The sequence below is a fragment of the Protobothrops mucrosquamatus genome, unplaced genomic scaffold (assembly GCF_001527695.2).
Source record: "Protobothrops mucrosquamatus isolate PMUCROS unplaced genomic scaffold, P.Mucros_1.0 scaffold2412, whole genome shotgun sequence".
NCBI classification, from domain to species: Eukaryota; Metazoa; Chordata; class Lepidosauria; order Squamata; family Viperidae; genus Protobothrops; species Protobothrops mucrosquamatus.
This window is the reverse complement of record NW_015388484.1, coordinates 65,656-83,590: the sequence shown is the minus strand read 5'-3', so window position 1 is coordinate 83,590 and position 17,935 is coordinate 65,656. Positions and strand designations below refer to the sequence as shown.

Genomic DNA, 17,935 nt, shown 5'->3' with positions numbered 1-17,935 from the left:
GAGGAAGTCTCCTGCTGAGAGAAAGTACAATGTTTGCTACTTGTTGGCTAGTGTATTTTTTTTTTTTATAATCATGTCATATTCTGGAACTTATCCTGATGGAGGTGCTTTTAATGTCCCTGTTCATGACCCGAATGGCTTTGGCAATTTTGGGTTGGTTTTTTTTTTTTTTTTGGCTAAATCTCAGTGGAGATTTGCTCTGAGCGTCTTCCCAGCATCAGACAAAGTAATGGACCAGATCCATCCTTTGTTATTAAGCCCATAGAAATCAGCGTGGCTCTTTGAATTCTTTGAATAGGTTGATTTCAGGCTAGACCTGAAATCAACCTATTCTATAGATCTGGGTGAAGATAGCTACAAGAGCCGAAAAGCAGAGCGTCAATCAAATCAATAAATAGCAGCAGTTCCTTTAGGGACCGAAGATACAACAGCGCTGAAAAAAGTCACTTAGGATCGTTTTTCATAGCTACAACCGTTGTAAGCGTCCCCGTGGCCATGTGATCAAAATTCAAACCAGTTTGGCGACTGGTTCCTATTTATGACAGTTTGCAGCGTCCCGGGGTCATGCAATCCCCCTTTGGCGACCTTCTGACACGCAAGTCGTAAAATGGGGCAAAACTGTCACTCAGGCAGCGAAAATGTTGGGCTCAAGTGTAGTCGTAAGTTGAGGACTCTGCCTGTCGTGTCTGTATTTTTAACCTGTCTGCCTTGTCCTGTCCGCCCTGCCCAGGTCTCCTTGAACATGGACGCAACTGGTCAGCCATTGCCCGCATGGTGGGGTCCAAGAGCGTCTCGCAGTGCAAAAACTTCTATTTCAACTACAAGAAAAGGCAGAACTTGGATGAGATTCTGCAGCAGCACAAACTGAAAATGGTAAGCGTCGCACACATTGCCTTCACACTGGCCCAGCCTTGTGGTTTGAATTTGTTCTTGGGGGCTGCGGGTCTTCTACCTTCCGGCGTGGCTTGTGGGAGTGGGTGGGTAAGCGCTAAGACAGCGTGTGTGTATGCGTCTAATGCCCTCGGTGACCCGGCTTTGTGGCCAAACACATTTTGAGTCCGGAGAAAAAAAATTGCCAAGTGGGCAGTTGTGGTTTATGGAAGAGGTATACCAGGGGCCTTCAAACCTGGCTCTTTGATGACTTGTGGACTTCAACTCCCAGAATTCCTCAGCCAGGCAAGTCGACTGAGGGATTCTGGGAGTTGAGGTCCACAAGTCGTAAAGGATGGAGACCCCTGGACTAGAGTGAAATGGTGTGATTTCAGCCTGGTTGAACAACCACCAAGCTAGCTTGTTGGCAACAAAAGCCATCCTAAGCTGAACTAAGGTGATGCTATGAATAGGAAATTTACAAAAGGTCTAAAGCAGGGGTCTTCCAACTTGGCCCTTTTATGACTTGTGGACTTCTACTCCCAGAATTCCTCAGCCAGGCACGCTGGCTGAGGAATTCTGGGAGTTGAAGTCCACCAGTCATGAAGGGGCCATAGTTCCCCCATGCTGGCTGAGGAATTCTGGGAGTTGAAATCCGCAAGTCATGAAGGGGCCAAGTTTGAAGACCGTACGATATACACATTCATACAGGTGGTCTTAGTGGATTTAGTGGCTGTTTGAAGTTACGACAGCACTGAAAAAAAAAGTAATTTGTGACCACTCCCCTCACTTATGACCAGTCCTTCCACTTATGACCGGTCCTTGCACTTACGACTGACACAGCATCCCCATGGTCAAGTGATTACAATTCAAACACTTCACAACCATGTATTTAGGACGGTCGCAGTGTCCCGGGGTCCCGTAATCACCATTTGTGGTGTTCCCAGCTGGCTTCTAACAGCTAAATGGGAAAAGCCGAATTTGCTTAATGGCGGTGTGATTCACTTAAGAACTGCTTAGCCATGACAAAAGGTCATAAAATTGAGCCTGGCTCACTCCCAACTGCCTTGCTTCGGCAAGAGAAATTCTGCTCCCAGTTGGGGTGCAGCAGGTGAATTTCTGGAATATTTCTCATTTACCTGTGGAGTTGTGTGTAGTAAAAGTGGCGGTGATAATTGGTTGTCGTTTTGAAAGCTTTCCTTCTTAGCCCCAGCTGGAAAAGTGAGCTTGTGATGACGGATGTGGCTATTTTTAAGCACCCTCCGGCCATTTTGATAGGGGTATTTCCAAGCACCCAGCTCCTCAGATGCCTGTTGGCTGAGTCCACTCGGTCACTTTTCTGCTGCCAAATCTTTCCCCTTTTCCATCATTACGATCCCAAAGATTTATTCCTCGCCTTCCAGGGAAGGGCTGGAGCCCAGCACGTTTCATAAAAGCATAAAGGAAGCCGTGTAAATCACAAGTCTTTAAAACGGCACCAATAAAAACCCCACCGGTAAGAAAAGATGAATTAAAATGGCGTTTGGTCCCAAGGCAATTAGAGGCTGATGAAGGCCTTGGGTGTTTTAGGATGAAGGTTCTCTTAGATATTATGGCAGAAGGAGAAACAAACAAACATGGAAGATTTGAAAAAGCGGAGAGAAAAGTAAAACATCTGAAAAAGGAACAAAGGCACTGGGGAAGTACAGGTAGTCCTCGGACTTGTGACCAAAATTGGGAGCAAGAACTTTCACGAAGCAAGGCGGTTGTTAAATGAATGCGGTCTGGTTCTGCGACCTTTTTGTGTCATTGTCAAGCAAATCAGGCTTCCCCTTTTCATTTTGCTGGTCGGAATCCAGCTGGGAAGCTTGCAAATGGGGGTCACGTGAACCCCCGGGACGCTGCAACTGTCATACATACAGGCCGGTTGCCAAGGGCCTGAATTTGGATTCCTTGACTGTGGAGATGTGCAATGGTCATAACTGCAAGGACTAGTCATAAGCAGTGGTGGGATTCGAATAGGTGAAGGACCGGTTCTCTGTGTGGATGCCGCTTCTGGAAGTCCGTTCTGGGCCTGGGAACCCAAAAATTAGCTTCCGGTTCTGCCGAAGTGGTGCGAACTGGTTGAATCCTACCACTGGTCATAAGTCACCTTTTTCAGTGCCCTTGTAACACTAGATTGTTGCATTTTGGAAAAGGCCAGGGGTCAAGCTGGAATAGATGGGAGGAAGGTGGCTTAAGCCCACCCACCATGCGAGGATGTTAAGCCCTACGATGGCTTGATTCAGCTGAGTTTGATATATAAAACAATAATTAAAAAAAACACACTCCTCTCATTTTTCTACTCTTTTTGTTGGTGCTTTTTTCTTCTCTCCCGCTTTAATTTTTTCCCTTTCCTTGTGCTGGTATCTGGAAGCATCTTTGCAGAAAGAAAGAAAAAAAGAACAAATTACCCCAATAAAACGAGCTCTGGCCGTGGAGTTGAGTAGTATGGCTTAAGTACAGTGAGTGTGTGTTACTGCGAAAGGTGTCCCTGTGTTTTCGCACCTATCTGTTGCCTAAAAAGTTACACAACAGAAGAGGATCAGCAGCAACAACAGCTGTTGTGCTTCTCCCTTGGGCCTGATCTTATCGAGAAGATCAGACAGGGCAAGGCAGAGTAGGAGTAAGTGAGAGAGATAATAATATTTGTTTTAAAAAACCCCCGAAAACTTAGCAATAAGCCTGGAATTTGCAGAGAAAGGAGGAGGAGAAATGAGCTATCATGGGAAGCCAGGTTTAACTCTACAGGCAGTCCTTGACTTACGACCACAATTGAGCCCAAAATTTCTGTGGCTAAGTGAGACATTTGTTAAGTGGGGTTTGCCCCATTTTACGACCGTCCTGGCCAGCGTTGTTAAGCGGATCCCTGCAATTGTTAAGTTAGCAACAGGGTTGTGAAGCGAATCTGGCTTTCCCCATTTGACTTTGCTTGTCAAAAGGTCACAAAAGGGAGATCACGTAACTCCGGGACACCGCAACCGTCGTAAGTACGAGTCAGTTGCCGATCGTCCAAATTTAGGTAGTCCTCGACTTAGAACAGTTCTTTTAGTGATTTTTGAAGTTATAATGGCACTAAAAAAAAGGACTTAGGACCCTTAACAACGTGGTCACGGGATCAAAATTCGGATGCTTGGCAACTGGTTCGTATTTATGACGGTCGCAGCGTCCTGGTGTCGCGTGATCCCCTTTTGCAACCTTCTGACAAGCAAAGGTGTCAAGGCAATGATTTAGAAGCTAATCAGCTTATGGCAGTGATGGGGAACCTTTTAGAGACTGAGTGCCCCAAAACTGGCCCCGCCCTACTCCACCCCCTTCCACCGCCCCCACTCTGCCTGCCCACAGGGCCACTCATCACCTCCAGGGCCCACCGCAGATCGCCCAGGCAGCCCAGCAGCACCATGGCGGCCATGCCCTCTGCCCACGCCCTGCAGCATCAACTGTGCGTGATGGGGTATGAGGGCAGAGTCTTGTCTGTGCTGCCTGGCTGCCATGTCCTTGGCTGTGCTTCTCCGCATGGGCCACGCTTGGGGGCGACTCTCCTCCAGGGGGGCTGCTGGTGAGGAGGGGGTCACGGGGGGAGGCAAGGCTGGGGCAACAGCACGTGTGCCCACAGAGAGGGCTCCGAGTGCCGCCTCTGGCACCCGTGCCATAGGTTCGCCACCACTGGCTTATGGAATGTGAGATGTAATTATGGGAATGACTCAGCAGGGTCTGTGTCCCTTTAAGAGCCAGCTGGGTCTGTATCTCTTTAAGAGCTTTGTATAAAAGGGAAGGCTCAGCAGATGTGTTCTCTCTCTTCCATTTCCTGCTGCAGTTGTGGTTTGTTGGATCCTGCTGTATTAGCACCTGTATGTATTTTATTTCTGGTGTATGATATTGTAGCTAGTATAAGATAAACCACCATTTAACACAAACCACTGTTTGCTGTGTTTACTCCTGGGTTATCTCGCGCAATAAGACTGCACTCTCTGACACACAGTTGAGCCCAAATGTTCTCTCGCTAAACGAGACATTTGTTAAGTGAGTTTTGCTCCATTATACAATCTTTCTTGCTAACAGTTGTTAAGTGAATTGCTGCACCTGTTAAGGTAGGGTCATGGTTGTTAAGTGGGTTTGCCCCCCCATTGACCTTTGCTTGCCAGAAGATCGCAAAAGGGGATCATGTGACCCCGGGACACTGTAACCGTCATAAGTACATGCCAGCTGCCGAGCATCTGAGTTTTGATCCCGTGACCACGGGGATGCTGCAGTGGTGGCGTGAAAAATGATTGTACGTCACTTTTTTTTCAGTAACTCTAAATGGTCACTAAATGAATGGTTGTTAAGTCGAGGACTATCTGTGTTAAGAGGCCATGGTTTTCCCAGTTGCAATGTCTGGTTGTGAAAGCTGGACCATAAGAAAGGCTGAGCGCCAAAGAATGGAGGCCTTTGAACTCTGGTGCTGGAGAAGATTCCTGCGAGTCCCCTGGACTGCAAGGCGATCCAACCGGTCAGTCCTAGAGGAGATCAACCCCGACTGCTCTTTAGAAGGCCAGATCCTGAAGTTGAAACTCAAGTACTTTGGCCACCTAATGAGAAGGAAGGACTCCCTGGAGAAGAGCCTGATGCTGGGAAAGATGGAGGGCAAGAGAAGAAGGGGACGACAGGGAATGAGGTGGCTGGATGGAGACACTGAAGCAGGAGGCGTGAGCTTCAATGGACTCCAGAAGATGGTAGAGGACAGGAAGGCCTGGAGGAACGTTGTCCATGGGATCGCGATGGGTTGGACACGACTTCGCAACTAACAACAACACCTATACACAAGAATCTGAGCTACTAACAGTCAAGGTGAATTAGTACCAGATAAGAGTCAACCAACTGGACTTGAGGTGCCAAACTCATGGTGCATTTGACCATGTCACGTGACCCAGAGGTGCCCAAAGGTTTGGGGACCTCTGGGTCACGTGACATGGTCAAATGCACCAGGGACCGGTGCCACAGAGAACGGTTTTTCCGTGGACCGGGAGAGGTGTGGTTTTGAATACTGCCTGCATCCCGAGGATGGAGCTTTGCTTGTTTGTGTGCGGCCCATTGGCTGGCACGCTGCGGACTGGTGCCGGTCCACGAACCAGGGGTTGGGGACCCCTGACGTGACCAACTTGTTTTACGACCATCGTGACTTACAGCCCTAATGGGCAGGCTTGATTACAGTCCTACGTTGAGGACTACCTGCAGATGCGTTGATCTTCTCTCTGCCTTCTACATCTTCTTGATTGACGTCCTTAGCCTGACTTGATCATTTTCTCTGTTTCTCTTTTCTTTTTTGGCAAAAGAACAATGAGCGTTCAGCTGGTTTGCGTTGCCATTCTTCTTTCCTTTTTTCTTAAAAAGAAAAGAAAAAACTCCACGCTATTGTTTGCTGGCAACAACAGATGTCATAAATCTGAATAGGAGGGAGGGGGGAACAAAAAGCTTGCGGTTAATCTAACGTCCCGTTTTTTCCTAAACATTTGCTACTTTGTGCGCACACAGCAGGCGGGAGGGATGGGCCAGGGATCTCCGGAACGGAAGAATTAAACATCATTTTGATGTGGGGCTCTGGAAACTGATCGGAAAAGGTTGCTTGGGAAGTTAAGAAGCTGAGCAGTGTGCTGGGACTGGAAGGAAAACAACACACTTTTGGCTTTAATTTGGAGTTGCGGTGCTCAGATTGGTCTTGCCAAACAAACCAGATTTAGTGGATCGTGGCTAAGTGCTACCGACCCATTCACTACATTTCAGCCGTCCTTTAGTTAGGTTTCCAGGTAGTCCTCGACTTAACAACCATTCTATTTAGTGAATGAAGTTACAACGGGCACTGGGGAAAAAAGGGACTTATGACCGTTTTTCACAGTTACGGTCTTTGCAGCATCCCCATGATCAGAATTCAGATCCGTGGCAACTGACTCATATTTATGACGGTTGCAATGTCCCGGGGTCAGGTGACCCCCTTTTGCGAACATCTGGAGGTTTTTAAGAAGAGACTAGAGCCCAGGGGTAGGCAACCTTGGCTCTTTTATGACTCGTGGGCTTCAATTCCCAGAATTCCTGAGCCACCATGGCTCAGTTTGGAAACCTCTCCCTTTCCCCTCAGCATGGCTGGCTCAGGAATTCTGGGAGTTGAAGTCCACGAGTCACAAAAGAGCCAAGGTTGCCTACCCCTGGGCTAGACAGTCATTTGTCTGAAATGATATATAGGTTCTCCTGCTTGAGCGGGGGGCTGGACTAGAACACCTCCCAGGTCCCTTTCAGCTTGACTCTGATTAACTGATCTCAGATCTAATCAAGGAGAAAAGCAACCTAGAACCAAGGAGAAACTTCCTAACAGCGAGAACAATTAACCAGTGGAACAGCCTGTCTCCAGAAGTTATAGGTGCTTCATTTTAAGAAGAGACTGGACAGCCACTTGTCTGAAATGATATAGGGTCTCCTGCCTGAGCAGGGGGTTGGACTAGAAGACCTCCAAGGTCCCTTCCAACTCTATTATTCTATTCTGTTCTCTTCTATTCTCTTCTATTCTATTCCGTTCCATTCCATTCTATTCTATTCTATTCCATTCCATTCCATTCCATTCTATTCTATTTTCTATTCTATTTTCTATTCTATTCCTATTCTATTCTATTCTATTCTATTCTATTCTATTCTATTCTATTCTATTCTATTTTCTATTCCATTCCGTTCTCTCTCTTCTGTAATAATTCTATTCTATTCTATTCTATTCCATTCTATTCTATTCTATTCTATTTTCTATTCCATTCCATTCTCTCTCTTCTGTAATAATTCTATTCTATTCTATTCTATTCTATTCTATTCTATTCTATTCTATTCTATTCTATTCTAAGCACGGGCCCAGCCATGGTCTTCCAGATGTTGCAAATATTTCCCTGGCCTCCCGCGGCCCGTGCCGACTTCTGGAGATGGGTGGTTAACCTGGCAAAATATTCCCTGCTCTGCCTTCTACGTGGCCGTTCCCGTATTTTAATCTCTGGTTTATTTTTCTTTAATCCCTCTTTTGCCTTGCTTCCCCCTCCCCCCCCCCGGTGCTCCGAACGGAAAGCTCTTGGGGAGAACATCTCCCAGCGGGAAAAGCGTCACGCCATCCAAAGCTGGTTCCCCGTTGTCCAGCCCAGGTTAATTTTCTTGCTCCGTCGGTTTGCATGAGTCACCCGGGACGCCAGCTCCAGGACCGCTTTGCCATAGTAACGGGAGCGTTGCCGCGTTTGTGTTCACATCATCAAGCACCCCAGCGACGGGCGGGCTGTGTTTCTTCTCCTGATAATGAGCACTTATCCAAATGGTGTCTCTGGCAGGAGTTCAAACTGAGTCAAGGCTCTCCTCTGTAACTGATGAAATCTGTTTGGGGTTTTTGTTTTGTTTTGTTTTTCCATTTTAATCGAGTTTATTCCAAGAGAAAAAACACAAGTAGAAACCCAGGTTTAGGAAAGTGAAAAGAAGGAAAAGTTTAAAAAGGTCACCTGGCCATTTTTTATTTTGTGCGTCTGGGTGCCCAGGACAAGAACCACACCACAGCATTTCCTGGTGTTTAGCCCGGTGCTTTAACCACTAGGCCACACTTTGTCTCTCCCTGCATTTTTCCAGGATGAAATCAGAATTATAGTGAGCAGATGTGCCAAACGCTGACCTCTAGGTCTTTGTGAAGCCGGCATAAATATTTCAAAGTATCCTCCGTATAAAAACGTTCAATGGGTGTTATTAATGCAGTGGATCAAAAATCGTAACAGCGGGCGTGCATTTATTTGTGTGTGTGTGTGTGTGTGTGTGAATCTGCGTGCGTGGTTGTGCAACTCTTTCCCTTCCTTCTGCAGTGCAGTTGAGATGCTGCAAAAGGTTGTGATATTGTGGAGGCCGACCGAACGTAGCAAAAATGCTTCCAAAAATGGTCAATTCTTGCAAACTTATCTTCATTCTTTAGGCTTGGGTTTTTTTGGGGTTTTTTTTTTGCACTTGTGTACAAAAGTTTATGCAATCTGAAATCCTGGGAAGCAATGCACACTCATTTCAGCCCCTGCTTTTTTTTTTTTTAATTGCCATTTCAACCTCCTGGTATTGTGTGTGTGTGTGTGTGTTTAGTCCTGGCCGATGCAGTGATTGACGATAAGATGGTGTTCCAGCAAGATTCATAACCCTCCTTTTCTGCTTGGCTTGCTCAGGAGAAAGAAAGGAACGCTCGGAGAAAGAAGAAAAAGGGTCCTGTGGTCCAAAATGAGGAAAGGGCTTTTCCCCCGGTGACTGAGGACGAGGAGATGGGCCAGGATGGGTCAGGCACCAGCGGCAACGAGGAGGAGATGGCCGAGGAGGTCGAGGCAGAAGGTGAGATGGTTCTCCAGGATGAAACTGCACCTCTTGGTCCGGTTTTGCTTCGGCCAGGGGTCTCCAAACATGGCAACTTTAATGTCTATGGAGATTCTCGGTCATCCCAACTCATGGTTGTCCCCAGGGTGCTTTTCCGAAAGGAAATTGGACTTTGTTTTTCCTTGAACAATTTTCGCTTCTCCTCCAAGAAGCTTCTTCGGTTCTGGCTGACGTCAGATGGAGCTGTCACCTGTCCAAAACGTTGCAAGCGAGCCCGGTTGTTGATGCCCCTCCCCAAAAAAGGGAACTCAATTAAAATAGAGCTGGAAGGGACCTTGGAGGTCTTCTAGTCCAGCTCCCTGCTCAAGCAGGAGACCCTACGTCATTTCAGACAGGTGGCTGTCCAGTCTTTTCTTAAAAACCTCCAGTGATGAATCTCAAAGACGCTTTTTCACGAGGCAACTGGGCTTTCTCGTTTTTCTTTGAAGACGTTTCGCTTCTCATCCAAGAAGCTTCTTCAGCTCTGACTGGACGGTGGGGAGTGGGAGGACCATCATAGTCAAAGCTGAAGAAGCTTCTTGGATGAGAAGTGAAACATCTTCAAAGAAAAACAAAGTCTAGTTGCCTCATGAAAAAGCATCTTTGGGACAACGATGACCTACATGACTGAGAATCTCCATATACCTCCAGTGATGGTGTGCCCACTATTTCTGGTGGCAAGCTGTTCCACTGGTTAATTGTCCTCACTGTTAGGAAGTTTCTCCTTAATTCCAGGTTGCTTCTCTCTTTGGTCAGTTTCCATCCATTGTTTCTTGTCTTGCCTCATATTCTAGTACCCTAGTAGCAAATCTAGACCTTCAGTGATGGAGCGCCCACTATTTCTGAGGGGATTGTCCAGTCAAAGCTGAAGAAGCTTCTTGGGTGAGAAGCAAAATGTCTTCAGAAACAAAGGGAAGTCCAGTTGGTTTTGGAAAAAGCACCTTTGGCAAAATTTTATGACTGGTGGAGTTCAACTCCCAGAATCCCTCAGCCAGCAGGGCCGGCTTGGGGAATTCTGGGAGTTGAAGTCCACCCATCTTAAAAGTCACCAAGATTGAGAAACAAAGATGCTTTTTTCTGAGGCATCTGGACTTTCTTGTTTTTCTTTGACGACGTTTCGCTTCTCCTCCAAGAAGCTTCTTCAGCTCTGTGGGAAGATGAGATGAGAAACATCTTCAAAGTAAAATAAAGAAGGTCCAATTGCCTCGTGAAAAAGCATCTCTGGGACCACCATGACCTGGGTGACTCCATAGACACTGATGCACTGCTTAATATTTTCTGTTTCCTCAGCTAGTTTGCCCCTAAGGCAGGGGTCTTCAAACTTGGCCCTTTTATGACTTGTGGACTTCAACTCCCAGAATTCCTGAGCCAGCCGTGGTTGTGAAGTGTCTGAATTGTGATCACTTGACCATGGGGATGCTGTGACAGTCGTAAATGCAAGGACCAGGCCTAAGTGCAAGGACTGGTCATAAGTGAGGGGACTGGTCACAAATTACTTTTTTTTCAGTGCTGTCGTAACTTCAAAAAGCCACTAAATCCAAGACCACCTGTATGAATGTGTATATTGTACGGTCTTCAAACTTGGCCCCTTCATGACTTGCGGATTTCAACTCCCAGAATTCCTCAGCCAGCATGGGGGAACTATGGCCCCTTCATGACTTGCGGACTTCAACTCCCAGAATTCCTGAGCCAGCATGGGGGAACTATGGCCCCTTCATGACTTGCGGACTTCAACTCCCAGAATTCCTNCAACTGGGCTTTCTCGTTTTTCTTTGAAGACGTTTCGCTTCTCATCCAAGAAGCTTCTTCAGCTCTGACTGGACGGTGGGGAGTGGGAGGACCATCATAGTCAAAGCTGAAGAAGCTTCTTGGATGAGAAGTGAAACATCTTCAAAGAAAAACAAAGTCTAGTTGCCTCATGAAAAAGCATCTTTGGGACAACGATGACATACATGACTGAGAATCTCCATATACCTCCAGTGATGGTGTGCCCACTATTTCTGGTGGCAAGCTGTTCCACTGGTTAATTGTCCTCACTGTTAGGAAGTTTCTCCTTAATTCCAGGTTGCTTCTCTCTTTGGTCAGTTTCCATCCATTGTTTCTTGTCTTGCCTCATATTCTAGTACCCTAGTAGCAAATCTAGACCTCCAGTGATGGAGCGCCCACTATTTCTGAGGGGATTGTCCAGTCAGAGCTGAAGAAGCTTCTTGGGTGAGAAGTGAAACGTCTTCAGAAACAAAGGGAAGTCCAGTTGGCTTTTGAAAACACACCTTTGGCAAACTTTTAAGACTGGTGGACTTCAACTCCCAGAATCCCTCAGCCCACAATGGCCGGCTTGGGGAATTCTGGGAGTTGAAGTCCACCCATCTTAAAAGTCACCAAGATTGAGAAACAAAGATGCTTTTTCACGAGGCATCTGGACTTTCTTGTTTTTCTTTGACGACGTTTCGCTTCTCCTCCAAGAAGCTTCTTCAGCTCTGTGGGAAGATGAGATGAGAAACGTCTTCGAAGTAAAATAAAGAAGGTCCAATTGCCTCGTGAAAAAGCATCTCTGGGACCACCATGACCTGGGTGACTCTATAGACACTGATGCACTGCTTAATATTTTCTGTTTCCTCAGCTAGTTTGCCCCTAAGGCAGGGGTCTTCAAACTTGGCCCTTTTATGACTTGTGGACTTCAACTCCCACAATTCCTGAGCCAGCCGTGGTTGTGAAGTGTCTGAATTGTGATCACTTGACCATGGGGATGCTGTGACAGTCGTAAATGCAAGGACCAGGCCTAAGTGCAAGGACCAGTCATAAGTGCAAGGACTGGTCATAAGTGAGGGGACTGGTCACAAATTACTTCTTTTTCAGTGCTGTCGTAACTTCAAACAGCCACTAAATCCAAGACCACCTGTATGAATGTGTATATCGTACAGTCTTCAAACTTGGCCCCTTCATGACTTGTGGACTTCAATTCCCAGAATTCCTCAGCCAGCATGGGGGAACTATGGTCCCTTCATGACTTGCGGACTTCAACTCCCAGAATTCCTCAGCCAGCATGGGGGAACTATGGTCCCTTCATGACTTGCGGACTTCAACTCCCTGAATTCCTCAGCCAGCGTGCCTGGCTGAGGAATTCTGGGAGTTGAAGTCCACAAGTCATAAAAGGGCCAAGTTTAAAGACCCCTGCCCTAAGGGCTGGCCTTCATGCTTAGATGTGCACCCAAGTCATATTCTCTCTCCACCAACTTTCCGGTGAATAGTTTGTGGTGACCTTGGGTTAAAAAGCAACGTCGCAAGCGACTGATAAACACTATCAGATTTTCTGGAGATGGAGCCAGAGATTAAAAAGTCCCTGATTATTTCGTAGCAGGACGTCTGTTTTTCATCTTTAGTAGTCAATGTGTCAATGTGGGGTAAAATATTGGTTCTAGGCAAGATGATTGTTTGGCTGATGGGCCTCAGAGATGGGGGTTACCCTAGGGTTGCCAGGTGTCCACTATTTGAGTGGACAGTCCACTTTTTTCACATTATGTCCACTATAGTGGACATTTTTTTTATTCAAAAGCTTTATGATGAAATGGTACGTAATCTAAAGCTGTACAGTCTTACTTTTTTTACTACTTAACCCCCCCCCCCCGCTTGTCCGCTATTTTTTGGAAGCAGACCTGGCAACCCTAACCATCACCATCATCACCACCATAACCATCACCACCACAACCATCATCACCTCCATTATAACCATCATCACCACCATTCCGGTGAATAGTTTGTGGTGACCTTGGGTTAAAAAGCAACGTCGCAAGCGGCTGATAAATACTATCAGATTTTCTGGAGATGGAGCCAGAGATTAAAAAGTCCCTGATTATTTCTTAGCAGGACTTCTGTTTTTCATCTTCAGTAGCCACTGGTCTGTGTCAATGTGGGATAAAATCTTGGTTCTAGGCAAGATGATTGTTTGGCTGATGGGCCTCAGAGATGGGGTTACACCAGAGGTCCCCAACCTTTTGGGCACCAGGGACCGGTTCCGTGGAGAGAGATTTTTCCATGGACCGGAGGGTGCGTGGTTTTGTGTGCTGCCTGCATCCCGTGGATGGGGCTTTGCTTGTTTGTGCGGACCGGTTGCTGGCATGCCGCGGCCTGGTACCAATCCACGGACTGGGGATTGGGGACCCATGGGTTACAGCAGGGATAGGTAACCTTGGCTCTTTTATGACTGGTGGACTTCAACTCCCAGAATTCCTGAGCCAGCCATGCTGAAGGGAAAGGGAGAGGTTTCCAAGCTGAGCCACGCTGGCTGAGGAATTCTGGGAGTTGAAGTCCACGAGTCATGAAGGGGCCAAAGTTTCCCTCATGCTGGCTCAGGAATTCTGGGAGTTGAAGTCCATGAGTCATGAAGGGGCCAAAGTTTCCCTCATGCTGGCTCAGGAATTCTGGGAGTTGAAGTCCATGAGTCATGAAGGGGCCAAAGTTTCCCTCATGCTGGCTCAGGAATTCTGGGAGTTGAAGTCCATGAGTCATGAAGGGGCCAAAGTTTCCCTCATGCTGGCTGAGGAATTCTGGGAGTTGAAGTCCACGAGTCATGAAGGGGCCATAGTTCCCCCATGCTGGCTCAGGAATTCTGGGTGTTGAGGTCCACGAGTCATGAAAGAGTCAAGGTTGCCTACCCCTGGGTTACAGGAACAAAAAAACAGAAATGGACAATTATCCCTATTTTTCCTTGGAACTGATCCAGCCTCTTGCAGAAGATGCTTGTTATTTACAGGTCGTCCTCGACTTAAAACGGTTCGCTTAGTGACAATTTGAAGTTACAACAATATTGGGAAAAATGGACTTAACAACCCTTTTTCACACGACCATTGCCCGCATCCCCCCCCCGATCAAAATTTGGACCCTTGGCAACTGGCTCGTATTTATGACGGTCACGGTGTCCCGGGGTCACGGGATCCTCCTTTTGTGACCTTCTGGCAAGCAAAGTCCCGTGGGGAGGGCCAGATTCGTTGAACGACTGACATTGCTAACTTAACAGCTGCAGGGATCTGCTCAGCAGCTGTGGCGGGAAAGGTCGTAAAACGGAGCAAAATGGGCTCTACTGTCTGGCTTAGCTGCAGAAATTCTGGGGCTCCGTTGCCATAAATTGAGGACTGCCTGTATTGCAATCTCCCCATTTAACTTGGGGGCGAGTGAAGGAATAATAGCTCCCCCCCTTACACACACACACACACACACACACAGCTCTGAAGGGAAGGACCCGTGAATCTTTTCCAGGCAGTGCTTAAAAAAGTCTTGTGTCACAAACACAGGCATGAATCAGAGGCGTTGGGAGGGGGGGCGAGAGCTCGTAGAGGGGGATGCAACAGCTGGTTCAGAGGACACTCTGTACACACACGTGTGATGTGCTTTGCAAGTTCAAAGCATGAGTTCCTTTCGGTGGGAATCATTGGGGACCAGGCACTGGGACCTCTAAGCTGGAGGGGCGTGAATTGAAGGGGGTCTGAGTGGCCGACGAGTCAACGAGAGCAGGAGAGTCGCACAGCCCCCCCCCCCGCCTCGTCTTTTGGGATCTAAAAGTGTGTGGGTCTTGCAAGGACCCACACTTTGCAAACAGGTGTGGCTTTGTATGGAGCTGCCTTTTTCCTTGGGCATCATTCAGTTCCTGGCAATGGATGCCAAACAACAAAGGCTTTTCCCAGGGACCCACTCGGCCCCTCCCAGACCCTCCGCAGATTGCAAAGTGCAATAATAATAATAAAAATAATAAAAATAATAAAATTGGAGCAAAGCCAAGATTCTGTTTGCTTTCCCAAGCGAAATGAGGAGAGCGGCGTTCTCTAGCAGAACCTTAGCCAAAGCTCTCCACGATTCCTTCTTAGTTTGTTTTGCAGAAGGGAAGAGGGGAAAAACTGCCTTTTGGAGACTTGGCAAGGAAAAAGACATCAGCGATGCTTGGAATTTGGTTGGAAATGGACAGAGAGAGAGAGAGAGAGCTCCCAGACTGGGTGGACACCCTTCCCTGTTGAATTGATCCAAGCAGTGTTTCTCAAGTTTGGCTGCTATATGATAGGTGGACTTCAATTCCCAGAATTCCCCAGCCAACATGGATGACTTCAACTCCCAGAATTCCTCAGCCAGCATGGGTGGCTTCAACTCCCTTCAACATGGGTGGAGTCCTCCTCCCAGAATTCCACAGTCATCATGAATGACTTCACCTCCCGGAATTCCCCAGCCAGCCTGGGTGGACTTCAGTGCCCTTCAACCTGGGTGGACTCCACCTCCCAGAATTCCCCACTTCCAGTCCCTTCAACATGGGTGGACTTCAATTCCCTTCGATATAGGTGGACTTCAGCTCCCAGAATTCCCCAGTCGGAATGAGCGAACTTCAGTTCCCTTCAACGTGAACGGATTTCAAGTCCCAGAATCGGCTGGGGAATTCTGGGACTTGAATTTCCCGTATCTTCCAGTAGCCATGTTTGACAAACACTGGTCCAATGTAAGCTTCCCAGTCCTCCTGTCTTTTCCAAAATCCAATTTTCAGGAGAATTCTTCCCTAACCTTTACAGCAGGGGTAGGCAACCTTGGCTCTTTTATGACTCGTGGACTTCAACTCCCAGAATTCCTGAGCCAGCCACGCTGAGGGGAAAGGAAGAGGTTTCCAAGCTGAGCCATGCTGGCTCAGGAATTCTGGGAGTTGAAGTCCAAGACTCATGAAGAGGCCATAGTTCCCCCATGCTGGCTGAGGAATTCTGGGAGTTGAAGTCCACCAGTCATGAGGGAGCCATAATTCCCCCATGCTGGCTGAGGAATTCTGGGAGTTGAAGTCCACGAGTCATAAAGGGGCCATAGTTCCCCCATGCTGGCTGAGGAATTCTGGGAGTTGAAGTCCACCAGTCATAAAGGGGCCATAGTTCCCCCATGCTGGCTGAGGAATTCTGGGAGTTGAAGTCCACGAGTCATAAAAGAGCCAAGGTTGACTACCCCTGCTTTACAGAGATTTCTCTCTCTCTCCTCCACTGGTTTATTCTCAACCACCTTCCAAGAAACTTGCCCATGCCTCGTTCTTCTGGGCCATCCTTCAGCACCTCAAACTTTCCCAATAAATTTCAGGAAACAATGACTTCATTTCCTCCTCCCCCACCCCACCCCCCTTACTACCACTCCCAAGGCTCTTGGCTTCCTCCTGCGTTGTGCCTCCGGTTGTGTCGACGGTGGTGGCAAACCTCCATTTTGAAGCCTGCACACACATTCTCTGCATCCTTGTGGTGCCTTCCTTGGATGCGATCCCAGAGCTGGGGTGGAGCATGGAACTCCGCTCCGTGAGCTGCGCCAGCATTTGAAAACCTTTTGGACGGAGCCAAAAAGGCTGTAGAAAGATAGACGTTCGAAACTTTCCTTCCGCGGTGCCAGGCATTCCAGGTTGCGCCAACTCCAAGCCGAGACACATTCCGCGCGCCGAACGTTCAAGGCGGTTTTAATTAAATTGGGGGAAGGCTCCTACCTGGAGGAACGTTGCTTTCGCACATGTGTGGAGAGGCTTGTGCAATGAATCTTGAGAAGTTCTCATGATGCAACCGGGTGCTTTGTGTGTGTGTGTGTGTGTGTGTGTGTGTGTGTGATGATGAAGCTGAGGCGGCTGTGTCGTTCTGCACCTGTGTATTGAATTCGGTGCGCTTGATTGCAAAGAATTTGCACAGGTTTGTCACTTGAGCCAGCAGGAATTCCTCATGGAGAATCTTCTCCCCTCCCCAAAATCTAGGATGAAGTCCCCTTCAAATCATGTTTGACTTCACAAGACAATGGAGCTGTCACCTCTCCGAAATGTTGCAAGCGAGCCCAGTTGTTGATGACCCTCCCAAAAAAGGCAACTCAATCAGAATAGAGCTGGAAGGGACCTTGGAGGTCTTCTAGTCCAGCTCCCTGATCAAGCAGGAGATCCTATCCCATTTCAGACAAGTGACTGCCTAGCCTCTTTTTAAAATAGAGTAGAGTAGAGTAGAGTAGAATAGAATAGAATAGAATAGAATAGAATAGAATAGAATAGAATAGAATAGAATAGAGTTGGAAGGGACCTTGGAGGTCTTCTAGTCCAGCCCCCTGCTCAAGCAGGAGACCCTATACCATTTCAGACAGGTGGCTGTCCAGTCTTTTCTTAAAAACCTCCGGTAATGAATTCCAAAGATGCTTTTTCACAAGGCAACTGGACTTCCTTGTTTTTCTTTGAAGACGTTTCGCTTCTCATCCAAGAAGCTTCTTCAGCTCTGACTGGATGGTGGAGAGTGGAAGGACCATCATAGTCAGAGCTGAAGAAGCTTCTTGGATGAGAAGCGAAACGTCTTCAAAGAAAAACAAAGTCCAGTTGCCTCATGAAAAAGCATCTTTCGGACAACCATGACTTGGATGACTGAGAATCTCCATAGACCTCCAGTGATGGTGCGCCCACTGTTTCTGGTGGCAAGCTGTTCCACTGGTTAATTGTCCTCACTGTTAGGAAGTTTCTCCTTAATTCCAGGTTGCTTCTCTCTTTGGTCAGTTTCCATCCATTGTTTCTTGTCTTGCCTCATATTCTAGTACCCTAGTAGCAAATCTTGACTCTTGTTCATGTTGAGCGTGGTGCACAGATTTTACTACCACCCTGAGCTCAAAGTGGACACAAGTAGAGCTAGTCCTTAACAACTGTTCCATCTTTGTTGTT

At 47.5% G+C, this 17,935-nt stretch overlaps 1 protein-coding gene across 1 annotated transcript in view; it reads left to right on the top strand.

The window, feature by feature from the left end:
• Positions 1–17,935, top strand: part of NCOR2 (nuclear receptor corepressor 2) — a gene marked incomplete at its 3' end in the record, with an annotated part of 161,543 nt that overhangs the window by 79,211 nt on the left and 64,397 nt on the right. The window contains exons 16-17 of the mRNA XM_029285880.1: positions 731–873; positions 9,081–9,240. Of these exons, the coding sequence (XP_029141713.1) occupies positions 731–873; positions 9,081–9,240 (303 nt within the window). The remainder of the gene's footprint in view (positions 1–730; positions 874–9,080; positions 9,241–17,935) is intronic.